The sequence below is a fragment of the Balaenoptera borealis genome (genome assembly GCF_965194805.1).
Source record: "Balaenoptera borealis genome assembly, chromosome: 10".
NCBI classification, from domain to species: domain Eukaryota; kingdom Metazoa; phylum Chordata; class Mammalia; order Artiodactyla; family Balaenopteridae; genus Balaenoptera; species Balaenoptera borealis.
Genome location: NC_138874.1, coordinates 55,477,313 through 55,492,492, shown reverse-complemented (window position 1 = coordinate 55,492,492; position 15,180 = coordinate 55,477,313). Strand labels below are relative to the sequence as shown.

The window sequence follows — 15,180 nt, the reverse complement described above, 5'->3', positions numbered from 1 at the left end:
GGGACCCAATCAATTCCTGAGTGGCGTTTTGGAAATGAGCCACTCGTGATCCTTCTCTCAGCTGAGATCCCTCTCAGCTCCCTTCAATGCTGCCTCCCCCTCCCTCCTGCAGGGAACTCTCCTGCCCATTTGATGCATCACCCAGAGGGCCCTCACCTTTGGTCCAGGAGGCCCAGGTAAGCCCTGCGGAAGCAAGAAAAAAGGTGAGTGGAGATGGATTCCTCTGGCAAATGGTGGGGGCTCGTCACATTTCCAGTGGAGGCTGTAATGGGTTCTGGACGTGTTGAAGAACAGATCCAGAGGGTCCTGGAAGGGTATCTGAAACCTGCTGAGGGCACGTGGGGACAACAGGCTCATGTCCCTCTTTGGAGCCACATGGGCGCCATGGGCATCTCTGCTGCGCTCGCCCACTGGAAAGTAGGTCAGTGGCATCATGTGAAATTGGCAGTGTGGTTTGGTCCAGATTCCCACCCACCCACCTCCTAATTGGAACCGCTCCCTGGAAAGCCGACCTTGCCCAGCAGAGCCTGGGTTTTGCCTCTGGCCCTGCCAGCCTGCGGGGGAGCCCTCTGTCTCCTTCCCCCACCCCTGGGGCACAGTGAGCACAGCAGCCAGCGCGGGGGAGGTGGCATGGGCCCCGCGGGAGCCCGAGGGAGAAACAAGGGAAGGCGGGCTCCGGCGTGGTCCCGGGCATGGGTCTGGACTGCAAACACTGGCTGGAGAAAACCATGACACTCGAGTCTGGCCTCTTTCAGTTGGTTTAAAAACATGCTTTCTGGTTTTTTGTCTTTATAAACAACCTAACAAAGAAAACCACCTGGCTTGGGTTCAGTGATCGGGAGCCCACTGTGTTTGGGCAAGGGCCGTCAGTAAAGAAGTGAATTTTGAGCCTTGTTTTTTGGTTTTCTTGGCTTGGTTTGTTTGGTTCAATTCCCTAAATTTCACTTCCTTTCAGGTTTTCTGTTTTTGCATCTAGAAACCCGTGGAAGTGAGACTAACTTCCCTCCGCAGGGTTCTGGGGAGAAATCATGGAAATATTTAAAATTCGTTACGGGGATTAAGCTAAGCAGGAGAGCTGGCTCCCAGCAAGTTAGGTTTTCACTCTGCTGTGCCGCCTTCTGGCCAAGGTGGCTACCCTGGTCTGCCAGAGCTGCCGCCCAGCCTAGGGGGACCCTATGCTGAACCTCAGCTTTGGCAGCTGGGTTAGCTGAGGGCCCAGATGTGAAGTCAAGTGACATGGAATGTGGCTGTACTCATCGAGGGCTATTTGGCAGGGACACCCTGACCCAGCAATTCCACCTTTGGGTATCTATCACTGTGAAAGCATCAGAGATGTGCACATTTATGTTCAAGAGTATACAGAAGGGAACTCATTAACTACCTTGTAGATAGACCCAGCAGTCCTAAAATCCACATCACAGGAGACTCCTGACTTAGGAAGGGGCATGGTTTACGATATTAAGGGAAAAAAGTAACAGGATACAAACTGTTATATTATTCAGAACTTCATCAACCTGGAAAACGTTTATGTGCAGATCTAAGGAGAAAAATGGAAAGTACTCGCCACAATGTTAATGATGGGGAACTCTGGATATGAGAAAGCATGCAATTTAAGACTTTGTCTATGTTCCAAATTTTTCACAATGAATGTATGATGCCTTTGTCATAAGAGAGAAAAACACTTTTTAAAAAAAAGCCACGTGGAAAAAACATTATCAAATAGACTATGTCCTTAACCCCTGTCCCTCCAATAACTGCTGACGTTAGTCTTAGCTCTGGGTGGAGAACCCATTTTCTCCAAAGAAGTCCAAGGGCCTGCTAAGTTATTCTGCCCTGGTGCTTTCTTGCACTAAATTGGGCTGCGAAAGAGTCGGGGCTTGGCCAGGGCTTACAAACAGATGACTGGTGGACACTGGGACTGACCTATTGCCTGAGTGTGGTCTTGCCTGGAGGGGTGTCTGTTGGCCCGCCTGGGCCCTCCCGGCAGTGGTCCAATCCCCAGGCTCGATGCAGGGCCCTCCTGGCCGACCAGACGTGTAACTTGGCTGGAAGGTGGCCCAGGAGTGGAAGCCCACACACACCAGCAAAAGCATGTCTGTTAGGGGTGCCAGGCAGTCGGATGCCCCCTTGCTACCTCCTTAGAACACACTGTGCCCAACTCAGGTTTTCCTAAGCCCGGGGGTCAGGAGACAGCCATCAGAATGGCCCTGGGAACTTTCTTTGCAAGCTCCTGTCTGCTGAACCTGGGAGGGGGCGCCTGTTCATGGTGTCCTCCCTGGCAGGCAATGACTGGAGTGGAACACATGGTCCCAGGATGTGTGTTCAGAACCAGAGTGTAGCAGCTGAGTGTGACAGCGACAGGCAGCTCCTGCAGCGGCCAGCCACATCCAGCGGCCTCGCCAAGTGTTTCTACCTGCTCAGAGGGCACCCAGGTTCCCATTGGTTATGAAAGGTTGGGAAGCTTCCAGGGAATTCTTGGGACAAATCTCGAAGGAGAGGAAGCAGTGGAGAGCGGGAGAGTTACTTACGGGTGGCCCCATGGGCCCTGGCAGTCCTGGGTGCCCCAGAGGTCCACTCGGTCCAGGAGGGCCTGGTGGCCCTTGGATGCCAGTCTGGCCCTGTTCACCCTGAGGTTCGTGGAAACAAGTGTTAGAGAGAGAACCCCAGGCTGCAGAGCGGTCCCGCCCCAGTGCCATGCACCCGGTGAGGCCCCGCCGTGGGTTCTGGGGGAGGCGGTGGTGGCGTGATGGTGACGGTGCTGTGGTGGTGACTACATGCAGGGGCTGGTGGCAGGGAGGAGACGGCCAAGACATTAGCCCCCAGAGGAAGGGCTTCCAGAGAGGACTTGCTGCATGAGCTGCTGGTCCCCAGGGCAGAGCTCTGCTGCGGTGGCAGAGGAGGGGGTGAGATGCCCCCCGGCCGAACCGAACGCCTGTTCCCAGGCTGGTCAGATGGCCAGGGTACAGCCCAGGTGGCCGGCAGCCTGGGCATGTCTCGGCCCCTCCCTCTGTGTGGCGAGTCCACCATCGCTGCGCGCTGGCCTCCTAACTATCAAATGAGAGCAGCTGCTCCTTGTTTCCTGTCACTGCTTTTTGCTGTCTTTGATTATCTGGCCCAGAGGATCAACTGAGATCCTTAGGTCAGAGGCCACAGAATTTTGTTCGGCTCACCAAATAACTGGGCAAGAGATTTTATGTAAAAAATTTGGCTTGGTGGCTTCTGATGAAAAACTGGGAGCCCTGGCCAGCTAGGCCCACATTCCTGGGGGGCTGCCATCAACTGGGCTCTCCAGCTGCCTCAGGCCCGCCCCCAACCTTTCTGCCTGCAGCCTGTTTCTGTCACTTATGTGATTTGTACCTGACCTCAGGGGACAGTTGAGTTTTGAAAGTGTAAAGTGCTTTGTGCCTCTCTGGAGTCGCTATTATTATTCCTTTGCCTTATCCCCCAGCCTTTGTCACCCACCGTGCATGTGCCCAGGGTGGACCCAGGGCCCAGGGAGGTAGTGGTGAGATCATGCTCCCTCAGGAGGAGGAGAGAGCCTGGTCCACGTGACCCAGATCTTGGGGCTGAGGGCCAGCTTGAGTCATCCTAGATCTATGCAGACCAATGTCATTATGTTATTTTCTACGTGACCTCTCCAGGGAGGTTCTGGGCTCAGCTCTTGATGGGGGGGGGGTCCAGCCCTGCAGACAGACTAAGGCAGAACAGCCTGGCAGGTGTGAGCGCTCCAGGCTGGGATGCAGGGAGACCCAGGCGGCCAGACTCCAGGCCAGCCCACCCTTCTCAGTGTGATCTCAGTAATCCTCTATGACACTGCTGCTTCCCTATATGAAAAAGGGAGCTGACAATGCTTGCTGCAAACTCCATAGAGGAAAATGATGATTACAAATAGGAGTGTACAACCTCACAATGAGAACAAAGATTTTAGCAGCATCTGCTTGAATCATCTCTCACATGGGACATCCTAGGGCAGATGCCACCAGCAGTGCCACTCTGGGGCCTGGGCTGCAACCTGCCACACCCTCTGAGAAGCCATTTAAGGGCTCAGAGTGTCCATGGTGGAGAAGGCAGGTGCAGAAATGGGTCACAAGTCCCATTTTACAGAAGAGAAAACTGAGGCTCAGAGAAGTTGAGCTCCCTAACCAAGGTCACAAGAAGAATTTGGGGGGAGCCAGGACCCAAACTCAGAACCCCAGACTATTCCTATTCATTCCAAATAAGCCCCCAGCAAAAACTGCTTGCAGTCCAACTTCCTGCACTTTGGCAAAGACTTCCAACACCGTCTGCTAAGCACATCATATCTCATATAAAGTTTCCTCTTTCAACTAATGTTAGACCCAATGTTTAAACATCTTATAGAGCCTGTGAAATCAATATTGGTTTATTGATAGGAAATGGACAAGCCTTTTTATGTCCCACCATGGCTGACAGCATAAAAACCTTATTTTCTAGGCAGAATCTGCAGCAGGCAGGACAGGGGCCCCTATTCTTCTCTCTACTTTGCAAATCAGGTCAGGGCAACACAAAAAGTTCTGGCTTATCCACCTCTTGCTCTTGAAAAGGGAGGCAGCAACATGCCTCGGCCCCTCCTAATTTCTTCGTCTGTGAGGTGGCGATGATGCCACCTCCACTGCCGGGTGGCCCATGTGGGATTACATGAGATAATCCACAGAGAATTCTTACAACAGTGCTTGGGACCCAGCAAGGGCTCAACACATAGCAGCGAATGCAACTAAGGCCAGGAGGTGGCTGCTGGGGCTTGAGGCGAATGGCCACTCTGAGAGCAAGGACTCGGCTCTCCTGAAATGGGGTCTGACACGGGTAGGGGTGGCTGAGGGCGGGGTGGGCCTGGTGCTTCTCTGAGCTGCCAGCGGGCGCCCTGAATAGCCAGGCTTGGGGTACGCGCTCGGAGCACATGGAGGCTCTCAAGGATTTGGCTGGTGTAACGGGATATGTAGGCTTGGGTAGCACGTGTGTCACATGTCCCTCTGTATTTTTAGCTGTAAATTGGAGTGATTTTTCAGCCTTGTTCAGTCAGGTGCCTGAACATGCAGGCCCCTGGGCTTCTGGCTCCTGAGTCAGGCCAGATGGTGGCTCCAGGCCCTGCTGTCAGGTTTTCAGAGAGCATCTCGGAGCCCTGCCACTTCCAGCACCCCTGTGGCCTTGGGGGTAACCCCTGACCCGCAGTGTAAGGAAGGCTAGGGGCATGGGTGGCAGCCATGGAATTCCTGGCCTGGCATCAAGCTGCAATGCCTATGCCTGGATCCCTGGGTCTGTGGTCTCTTGTTCTTTGTGATCTGGTCCTATCCCAGCCTCCTTGGCTTAGTTAGGCAGGAAGAAGGAAGCAGTTGCTCACAATGATTACACCTGTCAGTTGTGGGCTACATTTCCTCTGCAAATTCCCTCGCTTCTCAAACTCAGGTTACAAGTGATCAGATGCTAAGCAATCTGCATTTCTAAATATAAAGGGTGTAGGTCCAACTGAGAGAGCTCTGGACGTGGGGTCTGAAGACCTGGCTGCCAGTTCCCGTTCTGCCTCTTGTTGTTTGTGCGACCTTAGGTACAAATTCACCTCTCTGAGCCTCAATTTAATTATAGCACTATGCCAGGAATTATTCCCAGTGCTCTGCATACACAATAACCCTATGCAGTAGGAACCGTTATTATCCTCATTTTACAAATGAGAAAGCTGAGGTGCAGAGAGGTTAAGTAACTTGCCCCAAATCACACAGCTAATAAGAGAAGGAGAATCTGGGTGCTCTGCAATTTATTGGCTGTGTGACCTCAGGCAACTTACTTAATGTCTCTGAGCCTTACTTCCTCATCTGTGAAATAAGGATGATCATGCCTAATTCATACAACCACTGAGAGAATTAAATGAAATGAGGCCTGTAAAATGCATAGCCCAGTGGCCGGCACACAGTGATGGCTGTCGTGAGTAGTAATGGTGGGGTAGTAGTTGTGGCTTCTGGGCCTGGGAGTTGTGTATTTCCACGTCTACGGCATTCGTGAGTCCATTTTTGTCTAAATTAATGTAACGGGAGTGCAGTGAGATTCTCGCTTCACCTATAGCCCCAGCTGGCCCGTCAGGGACCAGAGACTCGCCAGCCCCTGGGAAGCCCCACGTGGTCTGGGAAAGGGAGGTGTCTACCTGGAAGGTCCGCCTTTTAATGACTGGGGGTGGAGCCAGCCGCACTGAATTGAGGAGAGGCAGCAGCTGAGGAGAAAGATGAGTTGGAAGGCCAGAGGGCAAAGGCCAAAGATCGCAGGGGTTCAGGAGGGTTGAAAGTCCACCAGGATGGCAGGGCGGCCAAGAAGGAGGGAGGAGAGGAAGAGAGAAGAGAGATTAGCGAGCGCGAGGCACAGGAGGGAGGGCGTGGACAGGGCACTTGATGCTTGTGGGTGCAGCGCTGAGCTTGCCCTTGGATGGCACCCCATCCCTGGAAGGAGGCGGGTCCTCGGGGTATTGGCCAGAAGCACTCCCCGACTGGGAGAGTGGCCCCCCCTGGCCAGACCTGCCCTCCATGGCCAAGCTGGGTCGCAGAGGCCTCCTAACATGCGGCCCAACATTGCACTGCCAGCCCCGCCGGTCCCTGGTCATGGACAGAGGCTGCTGGGCTGAGGGGAGCAGACTCCGAGGCTCTGGCTTGGGAGCCACAGGACCACCCTAAATTGGTACTTGAAACAGGCTGGTGTGTGGCGACCTCTGGGTTCTTTTTTTGGCTAAACGAGAAGGGCTGGTGTCAGCGGATCTGGGGAGGGTGGTCAAGAGCAGAGCCAAGCCCGGATCCCGAGGGTGTGGCCAGTGTGGGCACCAGTTAAGTGCTACTGAGGTCTCACCCTGGAGCTAGTGGGCTTGGAAAATAGACACTGGACAAAGACGTCTCTTGCATGTTCAACCACTTTTTTGGGGGGAGGCAACTTGCAATCATGTTATCTAATGTAATTTTCATTTCTGGAAATTCTTGCTGTTTCCAGTCTCTCAACCCATGGGTGCTGACACTCCACGGTTTTCAGAAGAGGTTAGAACCCATGTGAAAAGAAAGATGGCATATAATCCACCTCTCGTTTTTGAAAGCATTGTGACTCACATGAGGCCACTGGGATGAGCATTAGGAAGCAGGGGCCGCCTGGGCTGAGGATGCACCCAGCTAGGGACCTGGGAGCCCAATCGTGGCCTTTCCAGGTCATTGCTGCCTTCATGGGCAGCCCCATCCCTCCCACTGTGGGGCCTGGGGACGTGCAATGTTGGGCTCTGCATCCAGGGAGCCTCTAGGCAGAGGGGCCTGGAGACCTTCCAGAACCTACAAACCTTCAGGGTAATTATCTGGTTGGAGCGCAGAGCTGCTAGAGACCTGCTTAGGTGCTCCTGGTGTGGGGTAGGGGTGGAGGTGGAGACAGGGCAATGGGGAGAGTGAGTGCCAGGCCCAGACACCAGCTCCCCGTCCCAGGGCACCCCTCCTCCCCCTCCCTCCCTGGGGATGCTACAGCCTGGATCGTGTATCTTGCGGGCCAGGAGGCCTGCCACCCCCATCAGGTCTGCAGTCCCCTCAGAAAGCCAACAGACGCCTTGCCCTAGAAGGACCCTGCTTTCCTACCCACTTCCAGATAAACAGAAGGTGCCAGCTGCCTTGCCCTGCCCATCGGCTGCATCCCCAAATCCACTCTCACCCGGCCTGACTCGTTACCCACACTGGCGCAGTCACACCCTGGGCTTCTCTGCACCCTGTGGCCCTGTGCAGCCTTCTCTCCCTGCCAGGTCCCTCTTCTTGGGCTGCGCTGAAGGGCAGAGAGCCCTCTCCTAACCAGCCCCCATGCGTTCTCTCGGGGCTGATGACACACTGTCAAAGCGTCTACAGTTGTGTTGTCTTTTGTGCTGGGGGATGCTGTCTTTCTTTTGGGTAACATAACAATCCTGTGAGCCCATCGTTTCAAATAAACACAGCTGACCTTCTATTATTGTATCAGGATCAGGCTGGCCGGAACACCAGGGCCCCTGCTTCCCTGCAGCACATGCCGCTGACAGGCTGGCTCTGTCTGTGCTGCTGCCGGCCTGTGCCCCCTGCCCAGTCTTGGCCTCGTCCCCACCCCAGCCACTGACGTTCAAGGCTGTCCCCGCCTTGGCCTCCCCCTGGCCTGGGAACCAGGGGTCAGCGTCTGAGTGGCCGGACCCTGCCAGCAAGGCCCTCCCAGTGGTCTTCTGGAGCCAAGTTGGCCGACTCAGAGTCTGGCTTGTGCTTCTCTCCACTCCCTCAAGACCACTCCCTAGCAGGGGTGGGCGCCCAGGGCGGCCACACTGTGTGTGTGTTTGTGGGCACGATGCAGCCTATGACAGGGGGATGGACACCTAAAGATGCTCCACTGAGAGACGCAAGGCCGATCCACAAAACGAGGGGCATTTCTCTGGTCCCAGCTCACTGGGGCTCCTGCACACCTTCACTCCCGCCCCATCCCCAAGAATGGCTCTCTGATGTTGGCACACACATCTGAGGGCTCCCGATTGGACAACAGCAGACTTTGGGCTCTGTATCCTGGGCTGAAGCAAGGGAAAGGAAGGAGCTGGGCGGGGGCCAGGGGGGAGTGGGAGACCATCCCAGCCCTGAAATCCCCCACTCCACTTGGAGGGGCTTTCTTGATTCTTAAAGAAGCAAAACAGAGACTTTACCCTTGAACTGATTCAGTCAGCCTCCAATTATCTCCCACCATGGAGGTTTGGGTCCTCTGAAAGAATGACTAACCCAAAAGTCCCTCTGATTCCGCCAGGGTAGGCAGATGGACACACACAGGCTGTCTCTCTCTCTCTCTCTCTCTCTCTCTCACACACACACACACACACACACACACACACACACACACACACACACACACATGCTGGGTAGGGAGCCAGACCCAGACTCGCACAAGCCGCACGGCCTTACGTTGAAGGCCATGGGCAGAGGAGCACACAGCCAGGCGTGCAGAGTTCCAGATACACACACGCTGGGGGCTCGCAGGCCCAGCCAGCACAGGGGCAGACATACAAAGACGCGCAGCTCTGCACAAACACACACACACTGACTACCAGGCACACCCCTGGGGGCTGGCCAAACACACCACCACCGTCACGGCACCACTCTGGCTGCTGAGTGCAGAGGGGGCTGTGTGCTCCTGGTCCCCAAGCTCTGTAGGGAAGAAGATAAGGCTAAACTGGAGGCTGTGCCCCAGGGGTGGATCAGTATTTGGGGTTCACTTACCCGGTGTGGGTACTCTCCACACTGACCCTGGGGAAGAGAAGGAAGGAGAGGAGGAATTAGACCCTTGTTGGGGGGCTGTACCTCGGGGGCAACCTCAGGACTTGGGGACGCACCATGCACGTGCGTCACCCGCCTGCCCCGCTCTGTCTTGGGCTGAGCTCTCTCAGGCAGCAGAACTGATTCCCTCCCTCGAGCCTGGCTGGCAGCAGGGAGGTAACCTCTAGGGCCTGCCCGGACGTGGCCCTACAGAGCCAAGGGCAGGACTCTGCCACCATACATCACATGCCACGACAGCAGAGTCAGGAGTTATGCTCCGTGCCTGGCTGGAAGTATCTTCTGGAAAGGCTGACCCTCTGGGTGGGTCCACCCAATGGCTCTGAACAGGAGCCCCTGGATGGGAATAGTAGACACCAAGGCAGGCTATGGGCAATGGGACCCTCGGAGAGGCCTTCCGGGAGCCGGGGGTGCCAGGTCTCTGCACCATCCGCCTGGGGACAAGCCCAGAAGAGCCCCCATCAGAAACTCAAGGAGGCAGAGAAGGTAGGAGGCTGGGAAGAGGGCCAGGCCAGTGGTTTACAAACTGACACCTCAAAATCCTAGAGGCTCATGGAGGTGCTCAGGAAATACCGTGGGGGTGGCAGGCAGGATGGGCAGAGAAAGAGGCTGAGAAGGACCAGGCTCCAGGCTGTGCCTTCCCCCCAAAAGAAGAACCCCACGCAGGGCAGTTTCCCTTCTCTCTCTCATATACCATGTACCACAGGGTACAGGGGATTCCCCTGGTTCTGTTGCTAAAAACTGAAGTTTGAAAATAATCCTTTCTACCTGTTGGAAGGCTGCTTCTTGAGATGAAAATTCTAGAAAACCTCCATCAGCTTACCTTTTCTCCTTTTTGTCCTGGAGGTCCCTAAGAAGAGAAACGAGACAGTTAGAAACTGAGGCTAAGGACTCAGGGCCCAAAGCCTCTCTGCTGGGAAACACTGGGGCGAGGTACCAACTGGCTATCCCGGGGGACCCGCCAAGCCCTGTGGGGAGGAACACACACACACAGGTGAGTGGCACACAGAAGGCGGGCAGAATCAGAGATGCAGGCCTGCGTGGGACTGTGCAAGAAACTTTTTGGAAAGCCTGGAGTCCCGAAGGCTGGGCTTGGCCACCCACGCCAGGTCTTCCTGTGCCCGAGATGTTCCAGCTGGTGTGGCCCAGCTTCTTCATCCACCCGTGGACGTGACTAGGTGTGCCCTGCCCCCCGCACGCGGCCGCGATGAAGAACAGGTGCCATCCTTCATTCATTCCCGCAACCGCCAGCATCTTGTGGGCCAGCCACGGAGGAGGCTGCAAGGCCACGTCAGGCAGGGCTCTGCTACTGCGCACTCACGCCACGTCCTCACGGAGCCAAAAGCACCTTCTAACTCCTACCCTCCGAGGCCTCAGCAACAACCCCACTGAACCAGAAGGGCTTCTGGGGACACAGGGGCTGGGGCAGCGCTGCAGGCTTTGGGGGTTTTGGAGAAACCTTTGGCCAAAGAGAGGAAGCAGGAAGTGGGCGACTTAAGCCATATTCTGGGCTCCTCGGAGGAACATAAGGGACCTCGGGGTTTCCATCCAGGGTGTCTTGTCAAGCTCGCAGAGCTGAGGAAGGAGCCCGGGTGCAGGGTGGACCTCCTCAGTTCTCTGAGGAGGACATGTGTCCAGCTGGGTCTCTCAGGACCCTGACCAGAGGCCAGTGCTGAGGAGGCTTCACGCCCGGCCAGTGTGGAGGGGAGGGGGGAGGATGGCACACCTTGTTTTGAGGACCCCCTCGGAGGCAAGGCTTTCAGGATGTGCTGAGCTCACACCCGCGCTGGCCCGAGAGGAAAGCGCTGGCGTCACTCCATCTCCCGGACGAGGTGACGGAGACAAGGCCCTGCGGCTCAGTGAGTGGTGGCACTGGGACCGTGAAGGTCCAGCTGTGTCCACTCTGCCACGCGCTCTGAACTGGGCTGGACCTCAGGGGGCAGGGCTTCTAAACTTGGCTGGAGCCACAGGCAGGGTCCCAGCCTCTGGGGCCCTGAGCTCCCTTCCATCCTGCAGGCCTTCCTGAGGGCCTGTGAGGACCCACCTGCCAGGCCAGTCTCTTTGGGGTTTGAAGACCTCAGGATGCCCATGGACAGATCCATCTGGGTGGGAGGATAGCCTTCTTTTGTCCCCGACTTGACAACTGGACCGACCACCAAACTGGGAAATTCCCAGGAGGTTCATGGGAAGGGACAAGTGGTCTTTGGGACAATCCATGTGGCACCCCATCCTATGCGGTTGACTAAGTGTCTAGCCTCAAGTTTAGCAGAATATGATGCATCTGGCAGGGAACTAGACTACAGGGGACCAGGCCACCCTCTCTTGGGACAGAGAGAGGAGTATGATGAGAGAAGGAGGGCCAGGGGCCCAGAGAAAGAACCCAAAGGCTTGGGACTGCAGAGACTTGGAGGACTGAGTCCAGACGTCCCAAATTGTGGCCCATGGGACAATCGTGGTCCCCAAGGTATTTTGTTGATCCCACACAGCTTCATTTCAATAAACTGAAATATTGAAGAGCAAGGAGAGTACAACAAAAATCTGAATTTCAAGTTTCTTTTAAGTATTTCAAGGTCCAACAACACATGGCACCGATTAGCTCTTGAGGCTGCCCCTTTAGGACAGGTCAGGGTGATGTGCCAGCTTGGCACCTGTCGTGCTTCCTCTGTGCCAGGCACTGTTCTAAGCACTTGGTGTGGATTAACTCCTCTCATCCTTAGGACAGCCCTGTGAGTTGTGGGACAAGCCATGAATTCAGAGTCCTGGTTCTCCTCTATGCCACTTGGGGGACCCCGATCCTGTCTACGCCTTACATCAGATTCTCGGGGCTACTGTGAGGTGGGTGGGGCAGAGGTGACCCCCTTTTGACAGGTGAGGACACAGGGTAAGCATGTGAGGGTGAGCCCCCCACGTTGTATGCCCAGCAGCAGGTAAACCATCCAGGAAGGGAGGGGAGTGGGAGACGGACAGATGATAAGCGGGCCAAGATAATTACACTAGACAGCGTGTTGAATTAATAGCTTGGGGTCCCCGTGCCAAGCCAAACAGAAGCCTAATGGCTCTGTGGCCTGTCGGATTTTGACGGATGACTATGAGGTGGACGGGTGACCTATGACACTGACGTGAGCTCATGGGAGAAGGGGTGGCCCTACCCTTCCCTGCTCAAGTTAGTTCTGACCCTGGAACAGATGGGGAAGACTCACGGGGGGTGAAGTGGGGTGGGGCAGAGGGATGGCAGAAAGAGGAGTCCCCTAGAAGGGTCCCTTTCTTTCTAAACAAAGGGCCCTGGCAGCAGAAGGAGACACGGTGGAGGGTAAGAGCCTACCACGTGGGTCTCACTCCCTGTTCTGTTACTTAGGAGTTGTGTAACCTCAGGCAATACACACAACCATTCTGAGCCTTGATCTGCCCTTTCATAGAGTGGGGATGATAAGCTGTTAGGAGGATTACAGAGCAGTGCCCTGCTGATGGCCATCACTATTCCTTCCGGGGTGGCACGGACTGTGTTAAGGCTCTCCAGAAGGTGGGAAGGGGCCAGGAGGAAGGTGGGGGCAGAGGTCTGCTTCTCCAGGTCTGCTTTGTGCCCGGCTGGGGCAGGAGCGCCTGGAGCCCTGGGCGGCCCAGAGCAGGGAGCATGCGGAAATCAGGCTCAGGACGAAGTGCTGGATGGGTACCCCTCGGCCCCGCGTGAGTGCTGGATGAGAGTGGCGGTTTGGGAACACTAGCTGCTAATTCCGTGTGACACTGGCCAAGCGCAGACGCTCTCTGGACCTCCCTTTCCTCATTCTTCAGGTGGAGAAGCCCCCTGCCGCCTCTCCTCCCTGCGCTGAGCGAGGACCTAGGGGGACGCGTCGCACCCAGCCGGGGAGTGACCGTGGGGCGGCCACTCCCGCTGCCGGGCAGTGCTTCTGTGGCCCGTGAGGGCCAGGCTGACCCCCCACCCCTCGAGGGAAGGCAGGAAAGCTGGGTCTTACCATCTCCCCTTTTGGTCCGGGGCGGCCCTGGAAGGAAAGGAGCACGAGTGCTGGGTGAGTCGTTTGCACCCCAGAAGTACCCCAGCCCCACCCCCCAGTCACACAGGGCTCCTCCCGTGAACGTGTGCGTCTGGGGCCCAGTGAAAAGGATTGAGATGAGCAGAGGGGAGCTCTGGATGGGAAGCAGCCTCCATGGGGACTTGGGCACGTGTCGGGGCTCGACGGAGACGGAGACTCCTAGGAGCACACAGGAGGCGCCCTGCGGGGCTGGGGGCGAGGGCGCGAACTAGAGCCCAGGCTCCTTTCAGAACGAGCAGGCTGAGCTCTCCAGCCCTCTCCCCTCCCGCGGCCTCCTTGCCTCACTACCTTCCAGCCCCTTCCAGGAGGCCCTGGAATCAGCAAATTCTAGGATGGCTCTTGCTCCAGATACTGAGTGCAGCTTGGAGGCCGTGGACTTGTGCCCAGGGGAGGCTCATGGGGGACAGGGCAACTCATTCAAATGGCCCCTCCTCCCCTTCCCACTGGCAACGACTTTCCGCCCCAAGAACGTTCGTTTTATCTGAAGCATCTTCCAAGGAGTCGGGGTCTCGCAGAAGGACTAGGAGACCCCGGGTGAGTGACCTGGACTAAGCGAGTGGGGGGAGCCCACAGCCCGAGAGGGTCCACTCACCGGTTTGCCGTCAAGCCCAATGGGACCCTGAAAGAGAAAGAGGCCAGATGTAAAGACCGAGCATCACAGCTGTAAAGACCGAGCATCACAGCTGTCCTGGCAGAGAGGCAGCCTGGGAGGTAGTTAAGGGCACAGGCTCTGCACCGTAGCAAGTTAGGGTTCACATCTCTGCTTCACCACTTGCTGTTATGGGACCATGGGTAAGCTTAAACCTCGGTTTCCCATTCTAAAGTGGGGAGTAAAAGAATCTCCCACGAGGGGTCTTTGCGAGTGAACGAAATGCCACCTGCCCCGTGCTGGCACGAGGGAGAACCTGACGGGTGGCAGTCGCCATGGTATCAAAGTCCTTTTCACCTCGAGTGGAAAGTGGAGGGCGCGTTTCTGGAAAGCAGGGCTGGCCAGCCTGTGCTGCCTGCCACCCCTCTAGTTCCATGTTGACGTCCCTGTCCCCTCCTGCACTAAGAGCCGAGCGCTGGGCCACTCTCCTCAGTTGCTCTCCACGAAAGGCTGCAGGACAGGGTCCTTACCCATGGGAATGTGGGATGGCAAAAGCAGTTTGAGGGCCGGCCCTGCCTGAAGTTTAACACCGCCAGGCCCAGGAGTCGCCAGGGACACAGCTGACCAGTCCTCTCCACTTACCGGAAATCCAGGAAAACCTCGAGTGCCCGGCTGACCCTGAAAAGAGCAGGAGAGGAGTGAGTGTGGGCGAGGAGGAGAGGAAGCCACAACTTAGTCCCCGGGTCACCTTGGCTCCCAGAGGATCAGTGGTTTCCCTCCCACTCCTCTGTGATCATCCGTGAGAGACACAGGCTGGGAGGCAGGATGGAGGAAGAAGGAGATGGACCATCCTAGGAAATCTCCTCCAGGGAGTGGGGTGGGGAAGGGAAAAGCAGGTGGCCAGCATCCTTTGGGTCTTTCTGGGAAGTAGCCTCCCAGAGCTCCTCACTGCCCACCCGGATGCTCTGAAACTCGGCATGGGCATGGGATGGAGAGCAAGGACAGTGGGGACGCAGCCTACAGCACGCTGAACGCCTGGTCTGGGCTCGTCTTAAGTCCTCTTCATTTACACAGTCATCGTTCATGGCCACCTACCTAAGGATGGTTTGGATATTGGAAATTGGCCTTTGGAATGTGTTTTCAGACCAGAACAGGTCAGATTGCCCACTGTCCTCTCACCCTGGCTAATAGGGCTCTCCTGGCTGGGCAATCTCTGGGTCCCCCGATCTTTGTGGGATGCAGAGCAATCATGTCC

The 15,180-nt window shown here is 56.3% G+C and overlaps 1 protein-coding gene across 7 annotated transcripts in view; it reads right to left on the bottom strand.

The window, feature by feature from the left end:
- LOC309635720 (uncharacterized protein) overlaps positions 1 to 15,180 on the bottom strand; it is an 85,043-nt gene that overhangs the window by 49,649 nt on the left and 20,214 nt on the right. For all 7 annotated transcript variants that reach the window (XM_082407289.1, XM_082407290.1, XM_082407295.1 and 4 more), the window contains 8 exons: positions 14,568 to 14,603; positions 13,929 to 13,955; positions 13,259 to 13,285; positions 10,111 to 10,137; positions 9,234 to 9,260; positions 6,152 to 6,217; positions 2,529 to 2,627; positions 157 to 183 (listed from right to left, as the gene is read on the bottom strand). In XM_082407289.1, coding sequence (XP_082263415.1) covers positions 157 to 183; positions 2,529 to 2,627; positions 6,152 to 6,217; positions 9,234 to 9,260; positions 10,111 to 10,137; positions 13,259 to 13,285; positions 13,929 to 13,955; positions 14,568 to 14,603 — 336 coding nt within the window. The remainder of the gene's footprint in view (positions 1 to 156; positions 184 to 2,528; positions 2,628 to 6,151; positions 6,218 to 9,233; positions 9,261 to 10,110; positions 10,138 to 13,258; positions 13,286 to 13,928; positions 13,956 to 14,567; positions 14,604 to 15,180) is intronic.